The 26,998-nt window shown below is 40.9% G+C and overlaps 1 protein-coding gene across 3 annotated transcripts in view; it reads left to right on the top strand.

Moving 5' to 3' along the window:
• The window catches only part of SNX31 (sorting nexin 31), a 128,163-nt gene that overhangs the window by 25,828 nt on the left and 75,337 nt on the right, over positions 1 to 26,998 (top strand). For all 3 annotated transcript variants that reach the window (XM_030217326.1, XM_030217317.1, XM_030217333.1), the window contains 2 exons: positions 2,315 to 2,429; positions 16,567 to 16,631. In XM_030217326.1, the coding sequence (XP_030073186.1) occupies positions 2,315 to 2,429; positions 16,567 to 16,631 (180 nt within the window). The remainder of the gene's footprint in view (positions 1 to 2,314; positions 2,430 to 16,566; positions 16,632 to 26,998) is intronic.

The raw sequence follows: 26,998 nt of genomic DNA, 5'->3' as shown, positions 1-26,998 counted from the left end.
ATAAATGTACTCATTCTGCTGCTCCCCAGTATCTCTCCATACTCGTCCTTCCCTACACCCCTTCCATGTGCACTCCGCTCCATGGATAAATCCTTCTTATCTGTTCCCTTCTCCACTACTGCCAACTCCAGACTTCGCGCCTTCTGTCTCGCTGCACCCTATGCCTGGAATAATCTTCCTGAGCCCCTACGTCTTGCCCCATCCTTGGCCACCTTTAAATCTAGACTGAAAGCCCACCTCTTTTAACATTGCTTTTGACTCGTAACCACTCGCCTCCACCTACCCTCCTCTCCTCTTTCCTGTACACATTAATTGATTTGATTACTTTATTTTTTGTGTATTAGATTGTAAGCTCTTTGAGCAGGGACTGTCTTTCTTCTATGTTTGTGCAGCGCTGCGTACACCTTGTAGCACTATAGAAATGCTAAATAGTAGTAGTAGTGGATTCGTGAGGTAAATGAGTTGCACCAATTTGTGAACTGTTGAATTCCTGTAATGAACACATTCATTTTCCACCAACACTGTGAAGTTTTTGGACGTACAGGTGATTCTTCAAGACACCTTTTTTTTTTGTTGTTATCAAGGGTGTATAAGAAAATGACTGATTAAGAACACAATGTTAGAATGCAGGAGCTGCAAGAAACAAATGGGGTTCACATTCTCCACAAAAGTGAAACACAATCAAAAAAAAAGTGGAAAAGAACCAAGTCCAAGAGATCAGTTCAATACAACAGGATAAGATGCTCCAAACACAACTTTATTTGGACCCTATACGGTCTGTGTTTTGGCTACAAGAGCCTTCCTCAGGGGTCAATCGATGAGTGCTCAGCTTTTTATCAATTGATGATGGAGCTCAGGAGTATCTTTTTCAGTATTGGGTCAAAGTGAGGGTTACATTCAGGTCCTGGAGGTATTTTTCTTAGCCACCCTCCCTTCTTTCTGAACAGAAATCGAAGGCGCCTAAATTTGCGCGCACAATGTTTGGTGACCTTTATAGAATCAGGGGGATAACTATGAAAAAAACAGTTTACTGCTACAGTATAAGGATGTCTAATACCACAACATCAATATAACAATGTCAGTTTTCTGCTTGCAGTAACATTATTTTAAGGAAATTATCGACCTACATAAACTTTTTCATCCCATGTAAATTAAACTACCATTTTGTTTCTCAGTGAACTTCAGACTCTGTTTACTAGGCCAGGTTACAGGAGTGTTTAGTGTTTTTAACATGCATTAACCATTATGCACGTTAACTGTGTATACAATATCCCTATAGGTGCCTACATGGTTAGCACACGCGCTAATTATAGCCATGTTAAAAACACTAACGCACCTTAGTAAACAGGGCCCTTAGAATCTACAGTATTAAACAAGAAGGAATTGATTTAATCCTATGTATTTATTGGCTGGACCATGCAGTCTTTATCTGCTGTCGTTTACTGCGTGTGAGTGAGTGCGAGAGAGATACCACCCTTCTGGTATGTAGCAAATAAAGTGGTTTGCAATTTTGTTTGAGTAATCTACAAACTCTAAAATTTAGACTGAAGCAACATACACAACATTCATAGTCAGATATTCAAAACCAAAGGACAGAAAGTCAATTCATACTTCACACAAAACTCATATCTGATTTCTACCGTAGTCAAACCCTAGATATCAAGAACCGTAAAAGCTAGTGTGAAAAAAATGTTTTTTAAGCCCTTCTTAAAATGGTCTAGATAGGCTTCTAACCAGAAGAATTGAGGAAGAGAGATCTACAGTGCAGGAACCAATTTCTTTTAAAGGCAGAGTCACGTGTGGAATCCAATCTAGTTTGCAAGATCAGTGGTATCTGTAAAAGGTTCTGATTCTGAGATATCAATGATTGTAATGAAATCAGCACGTTAGATGAATATTGGGACTGTCCTAGGTAGAATACCTTATGTACCAAAACAAGCTTATATTTCATGCAATATGAACAAGGTAACCAGTGTGTCTTTCAAAAGTAGTAAATGCTGGTCAGGTAACCTGTATCAACCCAGGGGAAGCATCATTCACTGGTATGAATACAAATGATCCTTGTTTAATAGTGAAGGATCCATTTAACTTATCCATTTATAGAAAGCTCTGCCTTTATTTGTCCATCTTCTCTTCAGGGGCGCTTTTTTTTTTGTAAGTGATATGGGAGATTAGTCTTGGCAGGATGAACAAAATATCATCACTGGCCTTAAGCAGAGCCTAAGCTGAGTTATACCATAAAACACCTGGGTTCTTGTTCTGGAAGTGTATTGTGTTTTGTTTTTTTTTAATTAACTTTCTTCTTCTGTTGTAGCTAAGGCGAGTCTTTGGTAGCAGTGTTCCTCTCTTTCCGCCAAAGTTTTATCTGGCAATGACTAAGTCCATGGCTGCAGAGCGAAGACTTCAACTTGAGCACTATCTACAGAAGAGTATGTGCTGCTTTCATTTTTTTTTCTTACTTTGAAAATAAAATTTACAGTTCAGAATTTGTTAAATGACTCATTGAGTTCACACATGATGATTTTGGAAAGGTACATAATTAGGACCTACTTTCAATAGCTCCAGATGAGTTGTCTGCCCATTTTCCGTCCTGTTGCATAGCTATGGACACCATCTGGTCTCTGGTGTTCTCTTCACTTTTTCATAAATACAAGCCCTCTGCTTATTCCTTGCTTTCTGAAATGCTGTTTTTGCTAGTCTCTGCTATCTCATCCTTTCTACGATGAAGTATTTTGCTAACTCTTTTGCATTTTGTGTCATGACATCTTGTTTCTAGAATGTCTGCTGAGAAATGCTTGCTTGTTACTTGCACATTATTTACTCCTGAAACGTTTGAATGTGTCTCTGCTCTAGGATACGCATACCTAGGCTTTCAAGTCTCATTTAATAGGGCTTGTGATGCAGACAATACACCATTTTGCTGGCTGTGTCTGTGTTGGATTATTTGTAGTAAATAATTAGCAGATTTTAGTACACACAGCTTCAGCTTTAGAAATGTTAATTTCTTTCTTCATCTCTCTCTCATTCACCCCTGAATAATTCACTGCTGAGTCACTTTAAAGTTGAAGTAACAAAACATCTGTTTACTCACAGTTTGTAGTTAGATTATAATCAGACAGGCTTATATATACATATTACTATACATTTGTATTATCAGCTCCTTCCATGTGCTTAGATGGTAATGGATGCTCACACCACCATAGATCCTCTCAGGTTAGGAGAGATCATGAGCTCCATGTGCTCCATGTGCTGCATCTGCTGCATCTAACCCCCAACAGGAAGTTGCATAGCTATGTGACCTCTCTAAGTAATTCACATCAGAGGTCACAGAGTAATCACAGAGAAATAATAGGTGACAGGCAATGCATGTAAAAATACAATTACATTCCAACAAACCCCTTCTCATGCATAACTGTCATGCAATTATTTATTCATACAAAGTCCAAGCTTTATACGCAGATTCACAAAATGTTCTCTGGGTAACGGTTTGGTCATGATGTCAGCTGTCATCTCACTGGTGTGACAATAGTGTAGACTGATGACCCCTTCTTTTGCCAACTCTCGCACGTTGTGGTATTTCGTTGCGATGTGCTTGGTGCGTGACTGAACCTTGTCATTCTGTGACAGTCGGATGCAGCTCTGATTATCTTCCATTATCTGGATTGGTCTCTTTTCAGCTATTCCGAAATCCAGCAAAAGTTTTTCAATCCACATCAGTTCTCTGCACGCTTCCGATACGGCCACGTATTCAGCTTCTGTAGAAGACAAACTCACAATACTTTGTTTATGACTGGCCCATGAAATTTGTACATTTCCATACATAAACACATATCCACTTGTGGATTTATAATCAGAATGATCCCCTGCCCAATCTGAATCACAGTAACATATTAGTTTTGGATTACTATTGGCTGAAATCTTTAATTTACAATCAATGGTACCCTTTAAATACCTTACCATCCTTTTAACTGCAGTCCAATCTGATTTGGTAGGTGAGCTGACCCTTCTGCTCAAAATTCCTACTGCATTTGCTATATCAGCCCTGTACGTGGTAGCTAGATATAAAAGCTTACCTATGGCTGATCTATATTGGATGTTATCTGGTAAAGGTTCTCTTACTGTTTCATCCTTCAGAAAATCAGTGATCATGGGAGTGCTTACAACTTGGGCATCTTGCATACCTAAACTTTCAATAAGCTCATTTATTTTCTGCTTCTGGCTTAGAAGATAAGAACCATCATTTTGTTTCTCAATTTCTATACCAAGATAGTATGACACATTACCAAGTTCTTTTATCTCAACATTGTGGTTTAAACACTTTACAATGTCCTTGTACTCTTGCTCACTTTTGCTTGCAATGAGCAGATCATCAACAAAAGCTAAAATGTATGCATATTGTCCATTTGTGCACCTAGTGTACAAGCATTTATCTGCTTCACCTTGCTTAAATCCTAAATTTGTCAATATTTCATGCAATTTATCATTCCAACATTTTGCACTTTGCTTTAATCCATAAAGACCTTTGTTTAATTTACACACTAGCTGTCTTTGTTTTGTATTTATGAAACCTGTTGGTTGTTCCATGTACAAGTCTTCAGTTATATCTCCGTGAAGAAACGCTGTTTTCACATCAATGTGGTTGACTTGCATGCCTTTTGAGACTGCAATGCTCAGAAGTGTTCTGATTGTCGTGTGTTTCACTACAGGTGCAAACACTTCATCAAAATCTTCTCCATATTTTTGAAGATATCCCTTTGCGACTAATCTGGCTTTATACCTTTCCACTTTTCCTTGTGCATTCCTTTTTAACTTGAATACCCATTTGCATCCTATAGCTTTCTTGCCAGGAGGTAATTTTGTAAGAATCCAAGTATTATTTTTATCCAATGCATCAATTTCTTCTTGTGCAGCTTTATGCCATTCAGCAGCTTCTTCTGCTGACATTTTCTCAATCTCATCCCATGTTAAGGGCTCTTGAGCTTCTGCTGACTTTGTTAGGTAAGACAGTCTTGGGGGTGGAACACCTTTGTTTTCCCTGGATGAGCGTCTGACAACAGGTTGGTCTGACCTTTCCGCATCCTCTAAATCTGAGAGTTCTTCTCCAATTGATTCCCCTTCTCCAACTGTACTGTCTTCTTCAATGATCCTTTCTGTGTCTGTTTCCTCTGCCTGTTCCTCGTTAGATACAGATGAGTTGCTTTCAGACATCTGCCTTGGTATGGCATTTATATACACTGGCATGTCTATTATGGTTCTAGTTTCATATTCTGGATGATAAGGCTCATCTGGGATAATCCAGCCTTTATCAACCCTTTTGTTTTCATCAAAATATGTAACATGTCTTATGCCAACAATGCCAGTTTTCAGATTCAAAATTCTATATCCTTTGTGTCCTGGAGCATAGCCAACTAAAATGCCCCTTTCTGTTGTGGAATCCAGCTTATGCCTTCTTTGTTTTGGTACATGAGCATATGCTGTACTTCCAAATGTTCTTATGTGTGACAGGTTTGGCTTCCTACCATGCCATGTCTCATGTGGTGTGCGCTCAGCGCCTTTAGTTGGCATTCTGTTTTGTAGGTACACTGCTGTGAGAATGGCTTCCCCCCATAGTCTTTTAGGGAGATTGCTATCTGACAGCATACATCTGGTCATTTCCACAAGTGACCTAAATTTTCTCTCTGCAACAGAATTTTGCTCTGGTGTATAAGCTACTGTTGTGATATGTTGAATGCCTTCTTGTTCTAGAAATGTGCGCATGCTTTGTGAAGTGAACTCACCACCATTGTCGGTCTGAAGAACCTTTGGTTTTCTTTCAAATTTATTGCTCACCATGGCTACGTATTTCTTCAGCATGTCTGTGACTTGACTTTTTTCTTTCAGCAAATAGGCCACACAATATCTAGAGAAATCATCCAAGAATATTAGCACAAATCTGTTATTTCCCAATGATGGGATATTAAACGGTCCACATAAGTCACTGTGTATTAAGTCCAGCACTTTATTACTCCTATTTCCTGTGTATGCAGGAAATGAGGGTCTCACACCTTTTTGAGTAACACAATCTATGCATTTCTCCATTTTACCAGCATCTGCACTTATCTGAATGCCAGTGGCCAGTTGCTTACTGTGAAGATCCTGGATCACCTTAAAATCACGATGTCCCAGGCGGCGGTGCCAGATTTCCAGACTACATTTACCATCATTCTTCCTTACTTGCGCCATATGTGAGGCTTCACCTGAAATGCTCAGTTTATAAACATCATTATGCATAAAAGCTTCAGCATACACTTCATCATTTTTAGAGATTGTGCACTTACTATTTTCAAAATGAATCACAAATCCCTTCTTATCTAATGTAGATACACTAAGCATATTGCAAACTGCTTGGGGAATATACAAGACATCACTTACAGGAATTTCTTTAACTTCATTAGACACTTTGCATTTTAAGAATCCAATACCTTTTGCTTGGATCTTAGCAGTCCCTGCGTTTGCAGTTTTAAGAATACCTTCCTCTGGACACATTTCCTGAAAGAAATTCTTACAATTGGTTAAATGGCATGTGCTCCCTGAATCCAAAATCCAAGTACTTTCATTTGAATTATTATTTACCATAGTCAAAGATTTTTCTGCCATTAGAAAGCCCTTGTGTTTATCTTTGTCCTTCATACATTTCCTGGTTTGAAAATTCTTTAGTTCCATTGGCTTAGGTGAGCTAGAGGGAGTGTTTTGTGTTTCCTTACACCATTTAGATACATGTCCCTCCTTTCCACATGAGTAGCAAATCAGCTTGCCCTTGGGTGGAGTTTTCCCATAGCTCCGCCTTCCTCTGTTCTTTGCCAAGAAATTTGTTTCATTTCTCTCTGACTTGCTTTGAGAACACATCTCCTCAGAATCATTTATTATGCATTCCTGCCTTAGTTTTGATGTTGTCTGTTCAAAAGATTGCCCTTCAATGGCCTCATTTACAGACCTAAAAACATCAAACTTCTTTGATAGTGAGGTAAAAAGAAATGCTCTTTTCAATGCATCACACATGGGAATTCCAGAAAGTTCTAGCTTTTGAAATGAAGACATAAGATGCATAATGTGATCATTACATTTACTTTTATCCCTTAATTTGGTTTCATTCAACTCTGCCAGCCAAATTGGTTGCTGCTTTGCATATGTAGTTGCATACATAGTTCTCAGTTTATATAAAATGTCCTTTGGTGTATCTTTTCCCTCCACTAATATGGCTTGTTTCTCTGAGAGAGCTTCCAAAAGCATGCACTTCACATAATAGTTTGCATTGTCCCATTCAGCCATATTTTCAGCTGTTCTGTCTTGGTCTAAGCATATATCTAATCTTTTTGCTCGAAGGAGACATATGAATCTTAGTTCCCACTGCCGATAATTAAATTCAGTTAATTTAGGCACCTTGAGAGAATAGAACAATGGTGAATTTCTTCCCTCAGCCATTTTCTTAGCCTTCTGTCTGCTGTGTGGGGGGAGAGAGAGACAGACTGAATCTTTCCTTTAAAACTTAAGAGAAAAATGTGGCCTTTTTTTCTGCCTGGTAATATTTCTCTTCTTTTTCAATTCCTGAGCCCTGGGCCCATAACCCTTTTGTTGGATTATTTGTAGTAAATAATTAGCAGATTTTAGTACACACAGCTTCAGCTTTAGAAATGTTAATTTCTTTCTTCATCTCTCTCTCATTCACCCCTGAATAATTCACTGCTGAGTCACTTTAAAGTTGAAGTAACAAAACATCTGTTTACTCACAGTTTGTAGTTAGATTATAATCAGACAGGCTTATATATACATATTACTATACATTTGTATTATCAGCTCCTTCCATGTGCTTAGATGGTAATGGATGCTCACACCACCATAGATCCTCTCAGGTTAGGAGAGATCATGAGCTCCATGTGCTCCATGTGCTGCATCTGCTGCATCTAACCCCCAACAGGAAGTTGCATAGCTATGTGACCTCTCTAAGTAATTCACATCAGAGGTCACAGAGTAATCACAGAGAAATAATAGGTGACAGGCAATGCATGTAAAAATACAATTACATTCCAACAGTCTGCACCACCTATACTTTGTGTATATCCTATGGAAGTATGACCATAAAATTGAACCCAGAATTCTATATACGTTTGCAGTTATCATCAATGACTTATACAGAGGTATTTCTACTGGTTGTACCACCCTTTGTACTGCACTGAATATCTCTAGCTAATGTCTTGTCACATTGTTTTGCAATTTTGAGATCATCAAATACTAGTGGAAAGGCCCACCAAAAATGACAGTTTTTGCTATCTAGGGATCATTTTTTATTATAGCCTCAAATTTCAGGATCAAGTGTCTCTTGCAAAGAGAGGGGTTTTTTTTTGTTCTGCATCGGCGCCAAGCAGTAAGGCATTATCTTAATGGCGAGGCACTACATATATTAATACACATGTTGATTACTGTAATGCTTTTTTAACTTGAAAAGACTTCAAAGTGTACAAAATGCTGCAGCTCATCTTCCGTTTAATTTTCCTAAGTTTTGTCATATTACTCAATTTTGTCATCCTTGCACTGGTTGCCTGTTGACAAATATTGCAATTCTAAACTGTTGGTGCTGGCTTTTAACATTTTCATGAAGTAACCCCAAGATATTTGTTGGAAAAAGTTACTGGTTTGTACTCCTCACCATTCTTTGTGGTCGATTGAATAAAAGACACTTTTTCCCTTCCTTCTGCTAGTTCTTTTAGGCTTGAGTGTGCTCATAAGCGCCTACTCTTGTGCTGTCACGTTTCTATGGAACAATCTTCCTCTGTCAATTAGGAATATTAACGATCTTTTAATTTTCTGCAGAAGTGTCAAGACCTTTCCGTTTAGATTTTATTTCTTTTTGTATTTTAAGATACTGAGTTAGTTGAGATGTTAAACTATCTAAATTTTTTCATAGGATTTGTTTGATGTATATATTGTATGTTTGTTTCATGATTGTGTATGTATTTTTGTAACCTGTTTTGGGCGTTATCAGTGGAGTGGGCTAAATACATGAATAAACAACTTGCACTTTTAATCTCTTGTCTGGACTGCAGGAATATATTATATGCTGGAATAACTCAAAGTAATATTAAACTGCAGAGCACTGCTTTGAGAATTCTAGGAAACATTCATAAATATGATCATATAACTCTTCCATTTAAAGTATACCATTGTTTAACAGTCACATTTTGATCATTTAAGATTCTTACTTTGGCTCATAAAGCCTATCATGAGCATCTTTCCTCTTATTTAGGTAATTTGACCATCCCTTATATGCCAGACTCCGCTCCTTCTATCTCGCTGCACCTTATGCCTGGAATAGGCTTCCTGAGCCATTACGTCTAGCTCCATCCCTGGCTGCCTTCAAATCCGAGCTAAAGGCCTACCTATTTGATGCTGCTTTCGACTCCTGACTTGTAACTTTTATCTTATCCTTATGTGTCCTTCTGTCTGTCCTTCCCTTCTCCTTTTTGGTCCTGTCTGTTTGTCCTGATTTAGATTGTAAGCTCTTTTGAGCAGGGACTGTCTTCTTCATGTTCAATTGTAAAGCGCTGCATACGACTGGTAGCGCTATAGAAGTGATTTATAGTAGTAGTAGTAGTAATATGCCAGCCAGGACTCTCGGATCCTTGCAAGATTTTAAAATGGCAATGCCCTATGGTTCTAGGGCTTGTTGGGAATTGACATGCTCTGCTGCTTTTTTCTGGTTAGCCCCTTCCAAAGTCAACACATGCACAGAGGGATGTGTAGTTCATTTTGGAACTTTGTTTTCTAGCACTGCTGTTGTGTTACCTGCAATAGTTTCTGGGACACCTCTGGAACCCTTTTTATTTATTTTATATATTTATTTATTAGGATTTATTTACAGCCTTTTAAAAAGAATTCATTCAAGGCAGTGTACAATAATCAATAAAAACATTAAAAAAAGAAAAAATCAAACATAAGCAATAGATAAATACAGCAATAAAAATATTCAAATAACAATACAAAATATGATATAGTATGCTACATTATAATGCCAACACGATACACAATAAAAAATTTTAATAGGCAGCACAGGGTGGAAGCAAAGATGGAACATATAGGTTAGAGAGCGTCACGAAATGTCTAGCATCCACCTTACTCTGTGGCCACCTGAAGGGTCTGCCCAGCACTGCCTAGCCTCGCCTACACTTGGGCTTGTGCTCTATACTAGTACCCACCACCCACTGACTGGGTCTCACTTGCCTCTGGGCTAGTCTCCCGCTCTCAGGTTATTCCCCGGTGATTTCCAGGACACTGGGACCATACTCCAGGCATCTCACAGCTCCCAGAAAGCACCCACAGACCCAAAAACACAAACCATGATTTTTTTGTCCAGGACAGCAGAGTCAATAAACTAATAATGTTATTGTCACAGAACTTGAACAGTGAACTGAAAAAGGTGAAATCAGCAAGCAATAACAAGTAACTGAATATGGATCATTTATAACACTATCTAAACATTTGTTTACTACCTGGGTAGTAGTACCTGGGGAGTTCAGGAAATATAGCTGTTCACAGATTATAAAATATAACTGCTCAATGGGCCTCAGTAAAGAGATCTTTCTCTCTCCACTCCCATGGCTGAGACTGGGGAAAATCCAGTAGCTCTAGGCTAGATTTGCAATCTATGGCCGATCAGAGCCCAGGGCATCAATTTTGAAAGTAGTTGTACAATGGTACTGCAGATTGCCTTTCCATAAACTGAAACTGGAAAAGAGGAAGTCTCTTTCTGCAACAGCTTTAAATTCAAAACGAGTGCCATCTGCTGGCCAGTTAGGAGAAATACACTTCATGAAATACAGTTTTCAAGCTTAGAAACCCACTGTTTCATCACAGAGCGTAAAAGGAGTTTTTAAAAATTACTGTTACATTCACCACCTTTCAATCTTCAGATGCTATGCTTGATTTTAAAGTCAGGTTACCAATTACTAATAATACAACTAAAAAAATGAAACTGCAGATCAATCATTACTCTGGGGTATATACCATCCAGTCCAGGAGATTGCTAATCTTTAGTCAGTTTGCCCTATGAAATCTTCCAGGTTCACAAGATTTGTTTCAGTTCCTCTGACTCATCACCATTAAATACTATTTCTGGTATATGTATCTTCCCTCACATCTTCTTCCTCAAAGGAGACCAAAGCTGTGCTGTAAACTGATTTACTGATTTTTTTTTTTTTTAATTAAACCAGATTTATTTTAAATAGCTGTTCTCTATATTGAGCTGTGCTAGCTTTTATGTGAAACACTAACATAGTAACATATGGGGCTCATTTTCAAAGTACTTAGCCTTACAAAGTTCCATAGGTTTCTATGGAACTTTGACAGAGTGGGAGGTAATGCTTTGATGTTTTTCTTGTGTGTATATATATATATATTATCTGCTACCACATTTGCTTATTTCCGATCTGACGAAGAAGGGCAACCTTCGAAAGCTAATCAAGAAATGTATTAATTTATGTCCAATGAAAAAGGTATCATCTTATTTTCTTTTCCATGTTTTATTTTGTTTGATTTCTATTGATAACCTTTAAGAGTGGATTAACACGGCTACCACACCTCTCTACTTATGGAACTTTGGAAGGCTAAGTGCTTTGAAAATATGCCTAATAGTAACATAGTGTGCACACAATTTTTTAGCAGACTTGCCAATGTAGTTTTGTCATGTGATGTGACATGGTATTTATGTTCTGCCAACTCCTGACAACATTGGTTCAAAGGAAATTACAAAAATTTAAGAAAGAAGTAGACTTTAAAGAAAATAAGAAATCAATATACGTTGCTAAACAAATGAGTTTTCAGCTTTTTACGGAAGGGCAGATATATGGGCATAGTCTTAAGATTTAAAGGTGGACTACTTGATATATAAAAGAAAATGGTTTTCCACATCACAACAGTGAGTACTGACTTAGCATCTCTTCAAGACTGAGCTGTGATTTACTTAGACATCTGTGCTTCTAAGGCAATACAGTTCTTTGATTCATGCTACCATTATTGTGCCGGAGGGGCCCTTTCAATTTGTTAACTAAATCATAGTGACTGATTAAAGAGATAAGCAGTGGTGTGCTGTAGCAGGCTCTCACAGGCTCGCAAGAGCCGGTTGTTAAGTTTTTAAGAATTTTGGGAGCCGGTTGTTAAAGTAGGGCCCTCCATGGCTACTTTAACAACTGGCTCCCAAAATGTGGGCTTGAGCTCCCTGCTGAATTATCTTTTACTTTGCTGGTGGGGATGCTGAGCCCTGCCAGCCAAGTAAATAGACTACTGCTGCTCCCCACTCCTTGTTTCTAGCTCTGGGCAGCAGGCTGGGACTTCTCGAGCATGTGAGAGAAGTTCCAGCATGCTGCTCAGAGCAAGACGTTGGGAGTGGTGGCAGTCCATTTATTGGCTGCCAGCGAAGTATGCCTAGTGTGCCCACATGAAGGGAGGGAGGAGAGAGAGGAACGTGTTGCTCCCCCCCCCCCCCCCCCCCCCCCCCCAGCCACCCCTGGCCCTTCCAACTGCAGAGTTGGCTATGTCCGGAGAAAGAGCCTGTTGTTAAAAATTTACCAGCACACCCCTGGAGATAAGTAATTAAACAGTTATCGAGTTGTTGTTTTTTTATTTCCTAACAGCAAGATCCTTTGCAAAATATTCTTTGTAAATGTACATTTTCTTAGTAAATAATTTAAATATACACAAAATGAATCTACCTTGCTTTCTATGCTTATTAACACACAGAATATTTTTCTTTTTAAAAACTAAGCTGTGCTCTAAACTATTACATTAAACCCTAAACAGAGACTTCAAATGCACTAGTGTTCAAAGGTAAAGTGAGGTGTAGAAAAGAATATCAAAAACAACCCCCCCCCCCCCCCCCCCCCCCACAAGGGTAGGGACAAAGAGGCAAGAAAAGAAATGCTAATTTTTCTAATTGGCTGCCAGAAATAAAGGGTCACCTTACATATGAGACTTTCTGATATTTTGCCCAATATAACATTGATCCCTAGTGATGGGCTGGGTACAGTGAGGGCAGCCCTGGGGGTATCTTAAAAAAGTAACTTTATAGAGATAACTGTTGCTTTGCAAATATATTTTTAAAAATATAGTAGAGCCCCAGAAATAAAGTACAGAGCCCTGGTGGACAGAGAAAGCAAAAGACCACCCAAAGTATTTTAGGTAAACATTTTTATTAGATGATCATTCAAAATAACTATTCATTGGCAAAATAATAGAAGGTATACTATAGCTGGTGTTTCAAAATCATTGGCTTCAAAGTTCTCCTCACTCTCTTCCTCTGATTAGTTCCTGGCTAGTACCTTTCTTCTTCACACTGCTTTCTATTAGTGCTTTCCTTTTTTCCTGCCAATAATTATGAATCTAATTCGAGAACCACCAGTGTTCTTATAGGCTCTGGACAGTAAAATACTTCTTTCCCCTTTGCTACTTATAGGGAACTAGTAAAAAAAAGGCCCGTTTCTGACACAAATGAAATGGGCGCTAGCAAGGTTTTCCTTGGAGTGTGTATGTTTGAGAGAGAGAGAGAGAGAGAGAGAGAGTGTGTGTGAGAGAGTGAATGTATGTGTGTGTGTGACAGAGAGAGAGTGAGACTGGGTGCGAGTGTGTGCGACTGGAGCAGCCTCGGATCCCCGTACACACAGGATCACCCCACAGCTTTGGAGACGCACAACACTTGTGCAATTACAAAGCCTGGCCACTACACCCATGACTTTTATACTGTAAGAGAAGTCTGACATCACATGCTAATAGCAGCATAAAAGTGCACTGCAAAGGCCCTATTTCCACGAGCGGGTCATATGGTAAGTACCCCAGCCTCTACTCCCTGCAAAGACCGGAGCACTGACCGGCTGCCATTGGGACCTCATTCCTTACCTGCAGTCGCCAAAAGCATCCCGCTCCCGTGCAAGTAGCACCAGTGAGGTCATAAAGAACTGCACAGGGATGCCAGTGACCCCCGCGTGCACAGCCCACAATTCCCAGTATTCCTGCTGTACAAAGCTGTGATGTCACTGAAACCCGCCTTCCACCTTCTACCTCGTTGCTGCCTGCGTGGCGGCGAGTGCGACAGGGGCAGGGCCTCGTGTTGGTAGCGTGCGGTTGGTCAGTGCTGTGTGTGATGTACATGGAAGTACGTTACGTCAATTCAGGAGATGGACACAGCAGGAGCACGAATGCTTCAAGGCTTCACTTTCTCAGCTTCAGAACGTTGGAGGTGCTTTTTATTATATAGGACTAGTAAAAAAAAAAAAAAAAAAAAAGGCCCGTTTCTCACACAGATGAAATGGGCGCTAGCAGGGTTATCATGTAATGGCGATTATGTCTTTAAGGGAACTGTTAGGAGAAATGTTCTGTCCTGATAAGTAATAATTGGGAAGGGTACATAATGAGTAATATGCTCCAGGGATATGAGATACGGATTGTTTAATCTTTCTTTTTTTGTGTGATTTTTTTTATTTATAGTTTTTTTTTTTTTTTTAAGATAATCAGTACACAGACCATCCATATCCAGCATTTCTCCTCTCGTCCCTCCCCTCAATCCATGTCCGGCATTTCTCCTCTCATCCCTCCCCTCCATCCATCCATGTCCGGCAACTCTCCATTCTCCCTTCCATCTGTCCATGTCCGGCAACTCTCCATTCTCCCCTGCCCTCCCCTCCTCTACTGTCCGGCGATCTCTCCTCCAAGTGTGTGTGTGAGAGAGAGTACATGTGGATGGACATGGATGGATGGAGGGGAGGGCAGGGGAGAGGAGAAATGCCAGACATGGATGGAGTCTGCGTACTGTTTATCTTTAAAAAAATACTATAAAATTCACAAAAAAAAAAAAAAAAAGATTAAAACAAAAAAGGTGTGAGAGTGTATGTGTGAGAGCGAGTTCAGTCTCTGTGTGTTCTGTCTCCTTTTATTTTTTAGAGGTTATCCTTAATTTTCACATATATATAAATCCCTCGTCTAACTAAGCAATTGGTGTGCTGGCCGTCCCAGATGCTGCCTTCAGTGTGTGTGAGAGAGAGACAGAGTGGGTACGATGGAGTCCATGCAGCGCAGGAGTCAGGACGTCAGCGGCGAGTTCCGTGCTCGCCTGCTTCCCGCCACCCTGCTGGTTACGATGGAGTTTGAGCGGCGCAGGAGTCTGGACATCAACGGCCCATTGTGGCGCGAGTTTCTGCCTCACGGCCATTCTGAGTTTGACATGGCGCTCATTAACGCGTACGGCGAGGCCGATCGCATCCTGGGCAAGCTGGCGGTGGGTGAGCAAGGTAATCCGACGCCATGCTGCGCGCGATCCCCTTTCCCTGGCGCTCAGCTCATCGACTATTTCCCGGGATTCCAGTTGCGTTTTTTTCTTTAAAGTTTCTACTATATAAATCTATCTACTATATAAATTGTCCCTCTCATTGTTCCGCCCTCTGATGTCATTACGTTTTGACACGAGGGCGGGGCAATGAGTGAGTATGGATGTTACGAACCCAGGCATCCAGACGTAGAATGTTGGAGGTGCAAATTATTATATAGGATAAGGTATATCCCCTGTTTGGAGATATGGAATAGAGATTCACTTATTCTCCTCCAAAAGTGCAAGTGTAAAAATAATTATCAAACAAATGGTAATAGACTCTCCTTGACTGGAAGGTGAGGGATGCACCTGGGAGACAGACCCCTTTCCATTGCAGCGCTGTGTTCTCTCAGGTATAAATAGGGGATGCCCCTTTGTAGCAGGTCCCTTTCACAATCACGAGCAGGGCAAAACGTTTTGCAATTTTGCAGAATGGAATGGAGAAGTAACTTGGTGATTAGAGCACCGGCCTTGACATCCAGGGGTGCCTGGCTCAAATCCTACTGCTGCTCCTTAAGTTCTTGGGCAAGTCACTTAAACCTCCAGATTGTAAGTCCGATAGAGGTTGAGCTATTGTTGAAAAAGGTGTGAGCAAAAATGCATTTTGCACCCCAAGGCAGTGCTAAATGTTTGACACACACGATACGTTTTATACTACCACCACAGGCAACACTAGAGATTTTCCCCTGCGGACACTGAATGGACACCAGGATTGCAGTTTTTCAGATGCTATGTACTTGTTCTTTGGGAGCAGGGCATGACGGTTGTGAGCTCGTGTGGGTCATTTGCTTCACAGGCCACCCTTGGGTATACATTTTTTTTTTTGTCACAGTTGATGTGTTATACATCTAGGTTGCCTTGGTTGGGGGGCAGAGAGATGTCAATTTTACATTAGACTATTACATTTGGTCCTGCATTTATAAAATACATCACAGGCTCTAGATGTTTTGCCTAAAGCATCTATATGTCAATATCCATGACAATTTTTTTTTTTAAATGACACTATAATTCTCTGAAAAATAATGTAGCTGGTGTGTTAACTCCTTTTATTATGAAATGGTCTTGAATGGTTGCTGAAGAGATGCCATCCGACATATACTTCACATTATTGACAGACTTCAGCCTTTCAATGTTTGTTTTCCCTTGTCCTTTTTAACATTTGTACCTTTTTGTGTTTTCAGTTGCTGTTGATCCACAGATTTCGAACAGTGAGGTCTTCATCAGTTTCTTAAAGAAATTGCAACTGGTATGTTTATAGGGTTTTGTTGCTGGCTGCTGTCTTGTGTGGGGTTTTTTTTTTTTTTTCTTAAGGTGCATCATTCCCTCTGAGCCTGCTGAGTGATGAATGACTGAGATTTGTTGTGGAGTTTGCTTAATGATCTCTATAGTTTATGAAATGAATGTTGTTGGTTGAAAGGGGGATTATTTCCCCCGCAATGAAGAGGAGTTGATGGTTGTGCACACTCTGTGGCTGCAAAATAAACAGATGAGCTCATGGCAAACTGCTGGATACAAGATGGTGAATAACCTCCATTTGTTGTTAGAAATATGGATGCTGTTAACCTTGGGATCAAGAACATCAACCTTCTAGGGTTGTCAGAAGGGATAGGCATGATGGGAATCAGGCCAGGGAGGGAAAGCACCAGTGCCTTGCACTGTTCCCTCTAAGCTGAGTGGGAGTCCTCCACCTACAGACCTGCCAGTGGGGGGGGGGGGGGGGCGCTCTTTCATTATCACATTTTCAATAGCGAGAGACAGACAAGCTCTGCAAGACTCGAGCCCCTAGCGACTGAAAACACAATGTTGAAGCACCACCACCCGCTGGCAGCAATGCAGATGGAGGACTCCCGCTCAGAGGGAACAGTGGTGCCATGTGCTGCCACTGTTCTATCACTAACACAAGGAAGTTTACTTCCACCATGGGCTGGCTATCCTCTAATGATGAGCAGCTGCATCTCTGGAGGAGAACCCATCCAGTTATGTCATTGGAGGGAGGATCCTGTCTGGCTGCAGCACCCAAGAGGACCCTTTGACTGCATGTGGTGATTCTGTGAGCATCCTCCTTTTTCTGTCCAAGTGGGTGCTCATTCTGGTGTAAGGAGGCAGTTCCTATTGTGGACTGAGAACGGGTTAAAAGATAGAAAACAGAGAGTAGGGTTCGATAGTGAATATTTTCAATGGAGAAGGGCCAGTAGTTCATTGGCCTTTTTCTCAGTCCGAAGTATCTTTTCCAGGAACTTTGTTTATGGTGATAGCTTCTGCTGGAAAGTAAACATGGTTTTATTCTTTTTTTTTTTTTTTTAATTCTTTTTTATTTTATTAGTATGCTGCACTACCAAGAACATCATCGCAAATTGAACAAGGATCAGAATAAATATGTACAAAAGAGTGACGTTCCTTTTAACTGGGGTTAGCCTTATTGCAGACTCCAGTAATTTCATAAACAGAGTGTTTACAGCATTAGATTCGTCACAAGTGATGGACAAGCAGGGTTGACCAAAAGGGAAGGGGAGTACCAAAAGTGATTTTGTTCAGTGACTGCCTTGGCATTTTAAGCTACTGTTGTATAACTGCAAGCAGAAACTGTGCCAACAGGAAAACCAAAGACGACGTTTCTTTTGTAGTCCTATCATAAAAAAAAATAACCAAGGTAGTAGTTTTAAAATATGTTGCAGCATTTATGCAGTTGGATAGCGGATAGTAAAACAGAAGCCTATCTGTCAGAGTGGAGGATACATTGTTCCAATAAGGATTTTTACATATGTATTTAATTTGATGTTTCATCTTTTTCAAAACTTACGATCAAAAAGCAATAAATGGAGTATATCCTTAAATACACTTTGCAAAACTGAAGTTTTAATTTGTTTTTACTGTAGCTAGAATAGAATTTTCAGGTTAAAAAAAACAACAACAAATAAATAAATACATAAAAAGTGGCCTATACAGGATCCAGCTTTTAGTTGCTTAATCCCTCTTCATATAGCAATGTCTTCAGTCTTTTCCAGAGAAGCAAATAAGTCACCTGCATTGACATTGTAAAGGACACTGCCTTGTTCCAGTTAGTGACAGGGTAGCAAAGCAGGGACTACTGTGATGGCTAAAATTTCTCTTGGGTACATAATTCAACAGTAAATCCACTAAATACATTGGGGTGGCTGTCTTCAATCGTATGGAGGGTAATTTTAAAATGGGTCTCCTGGTTTAAGAGGGCAAGTAGGTGCCCACTTAGCTGCTAATTTGATAAAGACACAAAGGTGCTTATGTGTCTTTCATAAAATGGTAGTTTTAAGTGGCAGAAATCATATTTATGTTTCTGAAATAGACATTCTGCACCTGCTTTTGAGCAGGTGTAAATGCACCTAGATTACTGTAGTAAACATGTAAATTAGCATATTTTAACATCTATGCGGCAGTTCTATAAACTGGCAGCTACATTAAAGCATCACAAATGGGTGTGCTTGGCACCAATTCTATGACGACACTAAGACGCACCTAACCCATTATAGAATAACTAGTGGAACCATGCCCGTTTCCTCAACAATGGAACGGACCCTAGGAAGGCTGTCATGTAAGCTTTTTTTTTTTCTCTCTCCCCTGCCCTCCCCTCCATCTCCAGCGATTCTCCTCTTCCCTGCCCTCTCATCCGTGTCCCGCGATTCTCTCCTCTACTGTCCTCCCATCCCATCAATTCTCCTCTGCCCTTCCCTTCCTCCCCTCGATGTCCCGCGATTCTCTTCTCCCCTCAATTTGTACCTGAACGTTCTCTGGCTGGCTGGTGCTGGCTTCTGTTCCGTTCGTAACATCCCTCCTGACGTCAGCTCACCTCCAGCGTTCCCTTTCCTCCCACTGTTCCGCCCTCTGACGTCAGGAGATGTTACAAACCCAGGCAGCCAGACATGGAACGTTGGAGGTGCAAATTATTATATAGGATACCACAAAGCTAGTGTGACTGCTTATGCCTGCTCAATGGCAGATATAAGTTGGCATGCTAAGTTCACCTTGCAATGCAGACAGCTGCTAGTGTGTATAAGTTGCACATGTTGCTAAGGGGAACAAAACAAACACAGAAGCAAATTCCTCCACAGAAAATTTAAGAAAAATGAAGACCGTGGAGATGACAATAAGCAAGAAATCTTTTATTCAGAATCTTCACTTGGCTCGACACGGCCCATGTTTCGACTACAGCATCTGCGTCAGAAGTCTGAGTAGAGCTGCTGCAGCTTACACTTCTACAGCATAAGGGCTGAGAGGAACCAGAGAGGAGCCCTACCCTTATGCCTCTGCTGTAGAAGTCTTATCTCTCCCTACACCCCTCCCCAGGAACTCCGTTCACTGGGTAAATCTCTCTTATCTGCACCTTTTCCCTCCACCAGTAACTCCAGACTCCGTTCCTTTTATCTTGCTGCACCATGTGCCTGGAATAGACTTCCTGAGCCGGTACGTCAAGCTCCATCTCTGGCCATCTTCAAATCTAGGCTAAAAGCCCACCTTTTTGATGCTGCTTTTAACTCTTAACCCTTACTCACTTGTTCAGTACCCATGTTTTATCATTCCACCTTAGTAATTCCCTTATCCCTTATTTGTCCTGTTTGTCTATCCTAATTAAATTGTAAGTTCTGTCAAGCAGAGACTGTCTTTTCATGTCCAGTGCTGTGTATGTCTAGTAGTGCTATAGAAAGGATAAGTAGTAGTACTATAAGGCACAGCGTCTAACTCTATAATACGTAACTGAAAAGGTGATGTGGCCATGGGGGCATGTAAGGGAAGTTCTGAAAAGTCATGTGCAGAATTATAGAATATAGCCTTAGTGTGCCTAACATCGATGCCAGCATTTTACACCGGGTTTCAACAGGTGTAATTCTGGTGCCTAAAATTAGGTGCAGGAATTGGCACTAAGTGTGATTCTATAAAGTATGCGCATTGTTTATAGAAGCTTGTTTAGTACCAATTTTTTTTTTCTGGTGCTGAATTTTGAGCACCGTTTACTGAATCCAGTCCATAATGTGGCCACAGGTGTAAAAATAATTTTATAAAATTGTTTTAAATATGATCAACGGAACTTTAAACTTTAGGCTATGCTCCACTGCAATGAATGTTCTGTTCTAGAATGGTTTACATAGTAATATTGTAGATGACGGCAGAAAAAGACCTGCACGGTCCATCCAGTCTGCCCAACAAGATAAACTCATATGTGCTACTTTTTGTGTATACCTTACCTTGATTTGTACCTGTCCTCTTCAGGGCACAGACCGTATAAGTCTGGCCAGCACTATCCCCGCCTCCCAACTACCAGTCCCGCCTCCCACCACCAGCTCTGGCACAGACCATATAAGTCTGCCCAGCACTATCCCTGCCTCCCAACCACTAGCCCCGCCTCCCACCACCGGCTCTGCCACCTAAACTCGGCTAAGCTCCCAAGGATACATTCCTTCTGAACAGGATTCCTTTATGTTTGTTCCACGCATGTTTGAATTCTGTTACCGTTTTCATCTCCACCACCTCCCATGGGAGGGCATTCCAGGTATCCACCACTCTCTCCGTGAAAAAGTACTTCCTGACATTTTTCCTGAGTCTGCCCCCTTTCAATCTCATTTCGTGTCCTCTCATTCTACCGCCTTCACATCTCTGGAAAAGATTCATTTGCGGATTAATACCTTTCAAATATTTGAACGTCTGTATCATATCACCCCTGTTTCTCCTTTCCTCCAGAGTATACATGTTTAGTGTTCTTGCACCCAGTTTATAGGTAGATTTCTGTTCTCCAAATGCTTGCGTCTCACTTATCAATCCCCAATTCCAGTGGACATGATCTTTACTAAGGTAATAGATTTAATTATATACTATTTCTTATTTATCATTGTATGAATAATGTGAATGTTTACAGGCTTTTATGTTTTTCCTTATTTTTCACAATGCTGTAATTTTATAGATGTGTTTTTGTTTTTTTTTTGACAAAAGATGAAACCAAGCCTGGTAACACCCAAATACCAATTTAATTAAGTGTTTTTTGTTTTGTGGCCTGTCCCCCTCAGGCAAGCTAGAGCATGGTATTTAGAAAAGATGTTAATGGCTTTTCTTGCCTGAGGTACACAAGACACAAAGGGAAAAAGCCAACAACTCCTCGCAGTCCCTCCCCTCCACCAGGTTGCTAGGGCAATCCATAATGCCACCTGGATGAGATGTACTAGCACAAGAGACTAAGATGGAAAACAGCAAATAGATGAAACTTTATTTATGGTGTATTCAATAGAACATTGCACTGCATTCAAGGATTAGAATTCAGCAATCGGAATTAAGAATGTGCAGTGCCAATTTTTTAGCAAATCTGATCTGTTCAGGGTATTATAGAAAACACTCTTGCTAGAGACTGTTTTGAATCCAGTGACCTTTTCCTTAAATTCAAGTTTAAATCTTTGTATTATAATCCTTAATTTTGTAAAAGAATTTTGAAGTTCGCTTGCTGTGGTCTGCTTGAACAGTGCCTCCTCTCAAAATAGGAGCCCCCCTTACCGTGTAAGGGTACACTATTATTCCTGCTACCAGAGCTCTGAACTATGAGTTAATAAGGATGCAAGAAGTTGGGTACCCCAGAACATATACATAGGTGTCGGTGGTGAATGCTCTCATTTGCTGAGGTGCTGCAGCAGGTGAATTCTCCCTGCTTCCAACTCGGGCATGGTTTCCTTGCTGTGGTTCTTCTCATACGTGTTGACCCTTGGATGTACCTGTCTCTGTGGATTAATAAACTCAAAAGAAAGGAAAACCTTTTAATTACTGTCAACTTCAAAAGACATTTTTTGGGTAACACTCGCTACATGAAATATTATTTAAAGGGCAATTCTATAACCTAGATGCCACATTAATGCACCTGTTACATGTCTAAAATGCTAGCAGGGCACCTATGTGCTATTCTGCAAATACCCACTTAACTTAGTTGGAAGGTGGAGTACACATGGGTGAACAGGTAGGACTCCCATTTAAATGCGTAACCTGTAGAATATTTGTGAGTCATGTACCCTGTCACGTTGAGTGGAGGAGTAGCCTAGTGGTTAGTGCAGTGGACTTTGATCCTGGGGGACTAGATTCAGTGCCCACTGCAGCTCCTTGTGACTCTGGGCAAGTCACTTAACCCTCCATTGCCCCAGGTACAATATAAGTACATGCATATAATATGTAAACTGCTTTGATTGTAACCACAGAAAGGCGGTATATCAAGTTTTGAATGGAGGAGTGGCCTAATGGTTAGTGTAGTGGGTTGCGGACCTGGGGAACTGGGTTTGATTCCCACTGCTGCCTGATGGTTGGCAATGGATTGAGGTCCTGGGGAACCAGGTTCAGTTCCCTCTGCAGCTCTGTGTAACCCTGGGCAAGTCACCTAACCCTCTGTTGCCCCAGTTACAACAGTAGTACAATATACTACTTAGATTGTGAGCCCACTAGGGACAGATCCAGTACCTGTAAAATGAAACTGTAAACTGCTTAGGTTTAAGCGGTATATAAATACATGAATGAATGAATTTACGTGCCTGCCTAAACATCAAGCATGCCGATACTGGGTTACACTTGTATTCTAGACAACTAGGGTCTATTACTAAATAGGCTTCTACCATGTGGCTTTAAGGTGCCAGACTCCTAGTTACAGAATTGCTAAGTCACTACTCTCATGCACATAAAAGCAGCTAAGGGCCTTGCTTGACTTGGGTTCCCTGAGCTCTCTGGTCATTGCACACCTTCTCTCAGGCGCTGTCCTCTATAGCTGGCTTTCGGTCTCTGATTAGGCAGTCTCAAATCCCTCTCTTGTTCAGTCAGATGTGGTCATTCTGGCTCAGGTCTATGGTCTGTCTCTCTTTGGCCCTAGTTTACCTCTCACAGTGGACATTTTACAATAGGAATGTGCCAGACAATAAAAGGATCTCAGTGACCACAGCATAACACACCTCACACCCTCACAAAACACCTCTCATTCTCTCTCTCTCTCGTCTGTGGTGTTCTCCCCACTCATCTTCCATCCTTTCATGTACCCCTGCCCATTATTCTGATGTCCTCTTAACCTCATTCTCACCCCCCCCCCCTCCAATTACCTTCTCTTCCCTCCTGTGGCCATATCCACTCTCTCCCAATGTAGAAACCATCCTATATTCTCATCTCTGCCCACCACCTTCTCTTTCCCTTCCTTTTAATCCCCACTTTCTTCTTTTCATCTTGCCCCTACCCCATCCCTTCTCTCCTCCCCTCTCCTCTTGCTATTCCAACCTTTACCTTCTTTTCTCCCCTTTTAGCCTCCACTCTTCTTATTCCAAGACATAACCCTGCCCCATAGCAGTGTTGTATAGTAACTAAGTAAATGTAACTAGTTACTGTACTTAAGTAAAGAAGTACACGATAATATTTGTTACTTTTACCTAAGTAACAATATCACCAACTTTTATTACTTTTAATCGGTTACATCTGATGCTTGTAGTTCAACATAAAAGTTAACAGCAGAAGCGAGATGTAAATGTCGATTCCACAGTAAACCAAATGATACACCAAAACCGGGAACAGGATTTTGCTATTTCAAACCTTGTCGTTCAAACAGTGGATCATCTCATCTTGCATTTTGCTGTTCAGGTAACACAGCCTATGAGAACAGTGGAGTTGCCTATGTATGTTGAACTGGTTTCTGGTTTCCAGCCAAACAGAGCAGTGATGAGTTGGGTTATTTTAAAGTGGCAATGAAGCTGAAGCTTTGAGCAATTCTTGGTGAACAGACACAGGTCTCTACCACAACTGACTGTTGGTCATCCCATGGAAAATTTTACACTGGGGTGACTGCCCATTGGATTGATAGTGGGAAGTCTGTTTATCTGGCCTTAAAACTGAAGGGTTCCCACACATTTGACGTTCTCGAAAATATTCAAACAAAGATTCCCATCAGATGAAAAATTGTTAGAACCAGAGACGATGATTCTAACTTTGTGAAAGCCTCCTTTGTAATTGGACAGCATGAAAATGATAATGAAGATAAAGATGCAAGTGATGAATTTGATGTCACGATCATCTGCATTAGAATTAGTCCTAACAATCATGATAAAAGTATTCTTTGCTATATAGAAGTCAAGTGTGGCAGAGATTTTCTTGATCAACATCTGCAGACCCAGTCAGAAGACATCAGTAAAACTGCAACCTGATCTGATTTGAAGGAACCTTTTATCAGACTGAACAATCCACTTTTTGCTAGTGCAGTTGTTGAACACCTTTTTCGTTGTGCTGGGTTAATGACTCATGAGGACACTCGCATAAGTGACTGTCAGTTTCAAAAATGTAATTTTACTAAAAGCAAAGTGGTTTGAATTATAGAGCAATAAAGTTGAGATAAAACGTTAATACTAGCATTCATTGGAGTTGTGGTACTTTTACTTTTTCTTATATATTAGGTAATAACTTTTTTTTTTTTTCACTTTCACTTAAGTACATTTTTTACGTGTTTTCACTATACTTTTTACTTATGTATTAAAATATACATTTATTTTTACTTAAGTACTTTGACCTACTACTTTGAACAACACTTCACCATAGACACTTCTCTGTGCCCCTCTGCTTATCCTGTCCCTCTTCCTAAACTCTCCTTTCTCTGCCTCCACTACTGACCAGGCCAAAAAACAAAAGGCTTTGAACTCAACAACGGGTTCTTTCTTCTCCTACCTCTGATGATGATGATGATGACCCAGCCAGATTCTGGCAGGTAGCAGCACAGACTATATTTATTTTATTTTATAAAATTATAATCTGCCTGCATATAGGTAGAGTACTAAAAGAACACTCATAAAATCTATACAAAACACACACAAAAACATATATAAAGTTATACTACTGCAGCCCTGAAATCTGTACTGCCAAGGCCATCTCAATCTGAAAGAAATGTGTTTTCAGAGCAGTGGTTCCCAAACCTATCCTGGGGGAACCCCAGCCAGTCAAGTTTTCTGGATATTCACTCTGGATATGCATGAGAGAAATTTTGCATGCAGTGGAAGCAGTTATGCAAATCAATCTCATGAATATTTATAGTAGATACCTAGAAAACCTGAGTGGCTGGGGTTCTCCCAGGACAGGGCGGGAACCACTGGTTTAGAGGGATGCTGACAGGTAGAGTTGACAGTGCAGTCGCAGGACCCTGGAGGGGGTAGTGGCTTAGCAATGCCGATGATGATGTTAGGGGCAAGAAAGACACACAGCACTATGGTGGACAGTTCAGGGCTCCTGGCTTGGCTCCTTAATCAGTGATGTAGCACTGGCAGCACTGCATTATCATGAGAGCTGCCGTCAGAAAAGAAAAGACCTGAAGCATCTCCCTCTGGCCTGCACATGACTCACTGTGGTGCAGAAACTCTCTGGGCCACCAGGTAGTTACTTTTTGTGTCGGGGGAGGGGGGGTTAGGGGTCTATATGCCCACCGGACCACCAGAATGGGTGGTAGGGTTGGGATATGTAGCCCACTGGGCCACCAAAGAGTTACTTTTGTATCGGAGGTTAAGGGGGCTAGAAGTCCACCAGACCTGCAGTCCCCCTGTGCCCTCGGGGGTGAGGGGTCAGGGGCTGGAGGTCTGCTGGACCTTCAGCCCCCATGTTGCTATACCCGGGGGACTTGGAGGGGCACTAGGCCACCAGGGCCTCAGCCATTATGAGTCTAGGAGTCCACTGGACCCCCAGGACTGACAGTGGCAGCCCTACTGCCATTGACAGCCTGGGCTGCCTGGCATAGACGGGGGGGGGGGGGGGGGGGGAGAACCTTAATCCTAATGCCATCTCTGAGCTGGGATACAGCTAAGGCGCTATTCGGCCCAAAAGATGAGAGCACAGAGCTCTGATCATATGGGTGGAATACTGTCTTCAAATCTTGTCAAAAAGCCCACCTTTTAGATGCTGCTTTTAACTCCTAACTCTTACTCACTTGTTCAGTACCCATGTTTTATCATTCCCACCTTAGTAATTCCCTTATCCCTTCTTTGTCCTGTTTGTCTGTCCTAATTAGATTGTAAGCTCTGGTGTACAGTGCCGCATACGTCTAGTAGCGCTACAGAAATGATTAGTAGTAAATATGATTTAAATGAGCTCTGCGGTATTCCCTGTGTGCTTGCGCCAGTCACCCTGTAATCGATGCTGGGTAAATGCGAGTGCTAGTCCAGCGCTGGTGGCCTCTCGCTCCCGCATTTACTTTTGATCATTGGGCCATCAATGCCTCCCATTCACTTGCTTAGCACCTACTATAAAAAGCCAGTTAGATCCTCTCCAGGAATGTATGACAATCTCTGGCTTCAAATTAGATCTGTTAACCATGGAACACTGGACTAGAGCAGTTGTAAGATTTCTTTTTGTCTCAGGACCTCAAGATGCTTGCTTTTGCCCTAATAAATTGCATGGACTGCTGTAACTTTGTATAATGCTGTAAACCAGTCTATCTTTTATTGTCTGTAAATAATTCAAAATACTACTTTATGGTTTCATATAGGAGCCAGCAGCTTCTACCATATTTCATCTATCTTAAAGCCCCTTCATTGGTTACCAATGTATATTAGAATCATTTAAGATTTTACTGCTAGTACACAAACCAGCTTATTTTCGAAAGAGAAAGAC

This window comes from Microcaecilia unicolor, chromosome 1 (assembly GCF_901765095.1).
Source record: "Microcaecilia unicolor chromosome 1, aMicUni1.1, whole genome shotgun sequence".
Taxonomy (NCBI): Eukaryota; Metazoa; Chordata; class Amphibia; order Gymnophiona; family Siphonopidae; genus Microcaecilia; species Microcaecilia unicolor.
This window is presented reverse-complemented; position numbering and strand designations above follow the sequence as displayed.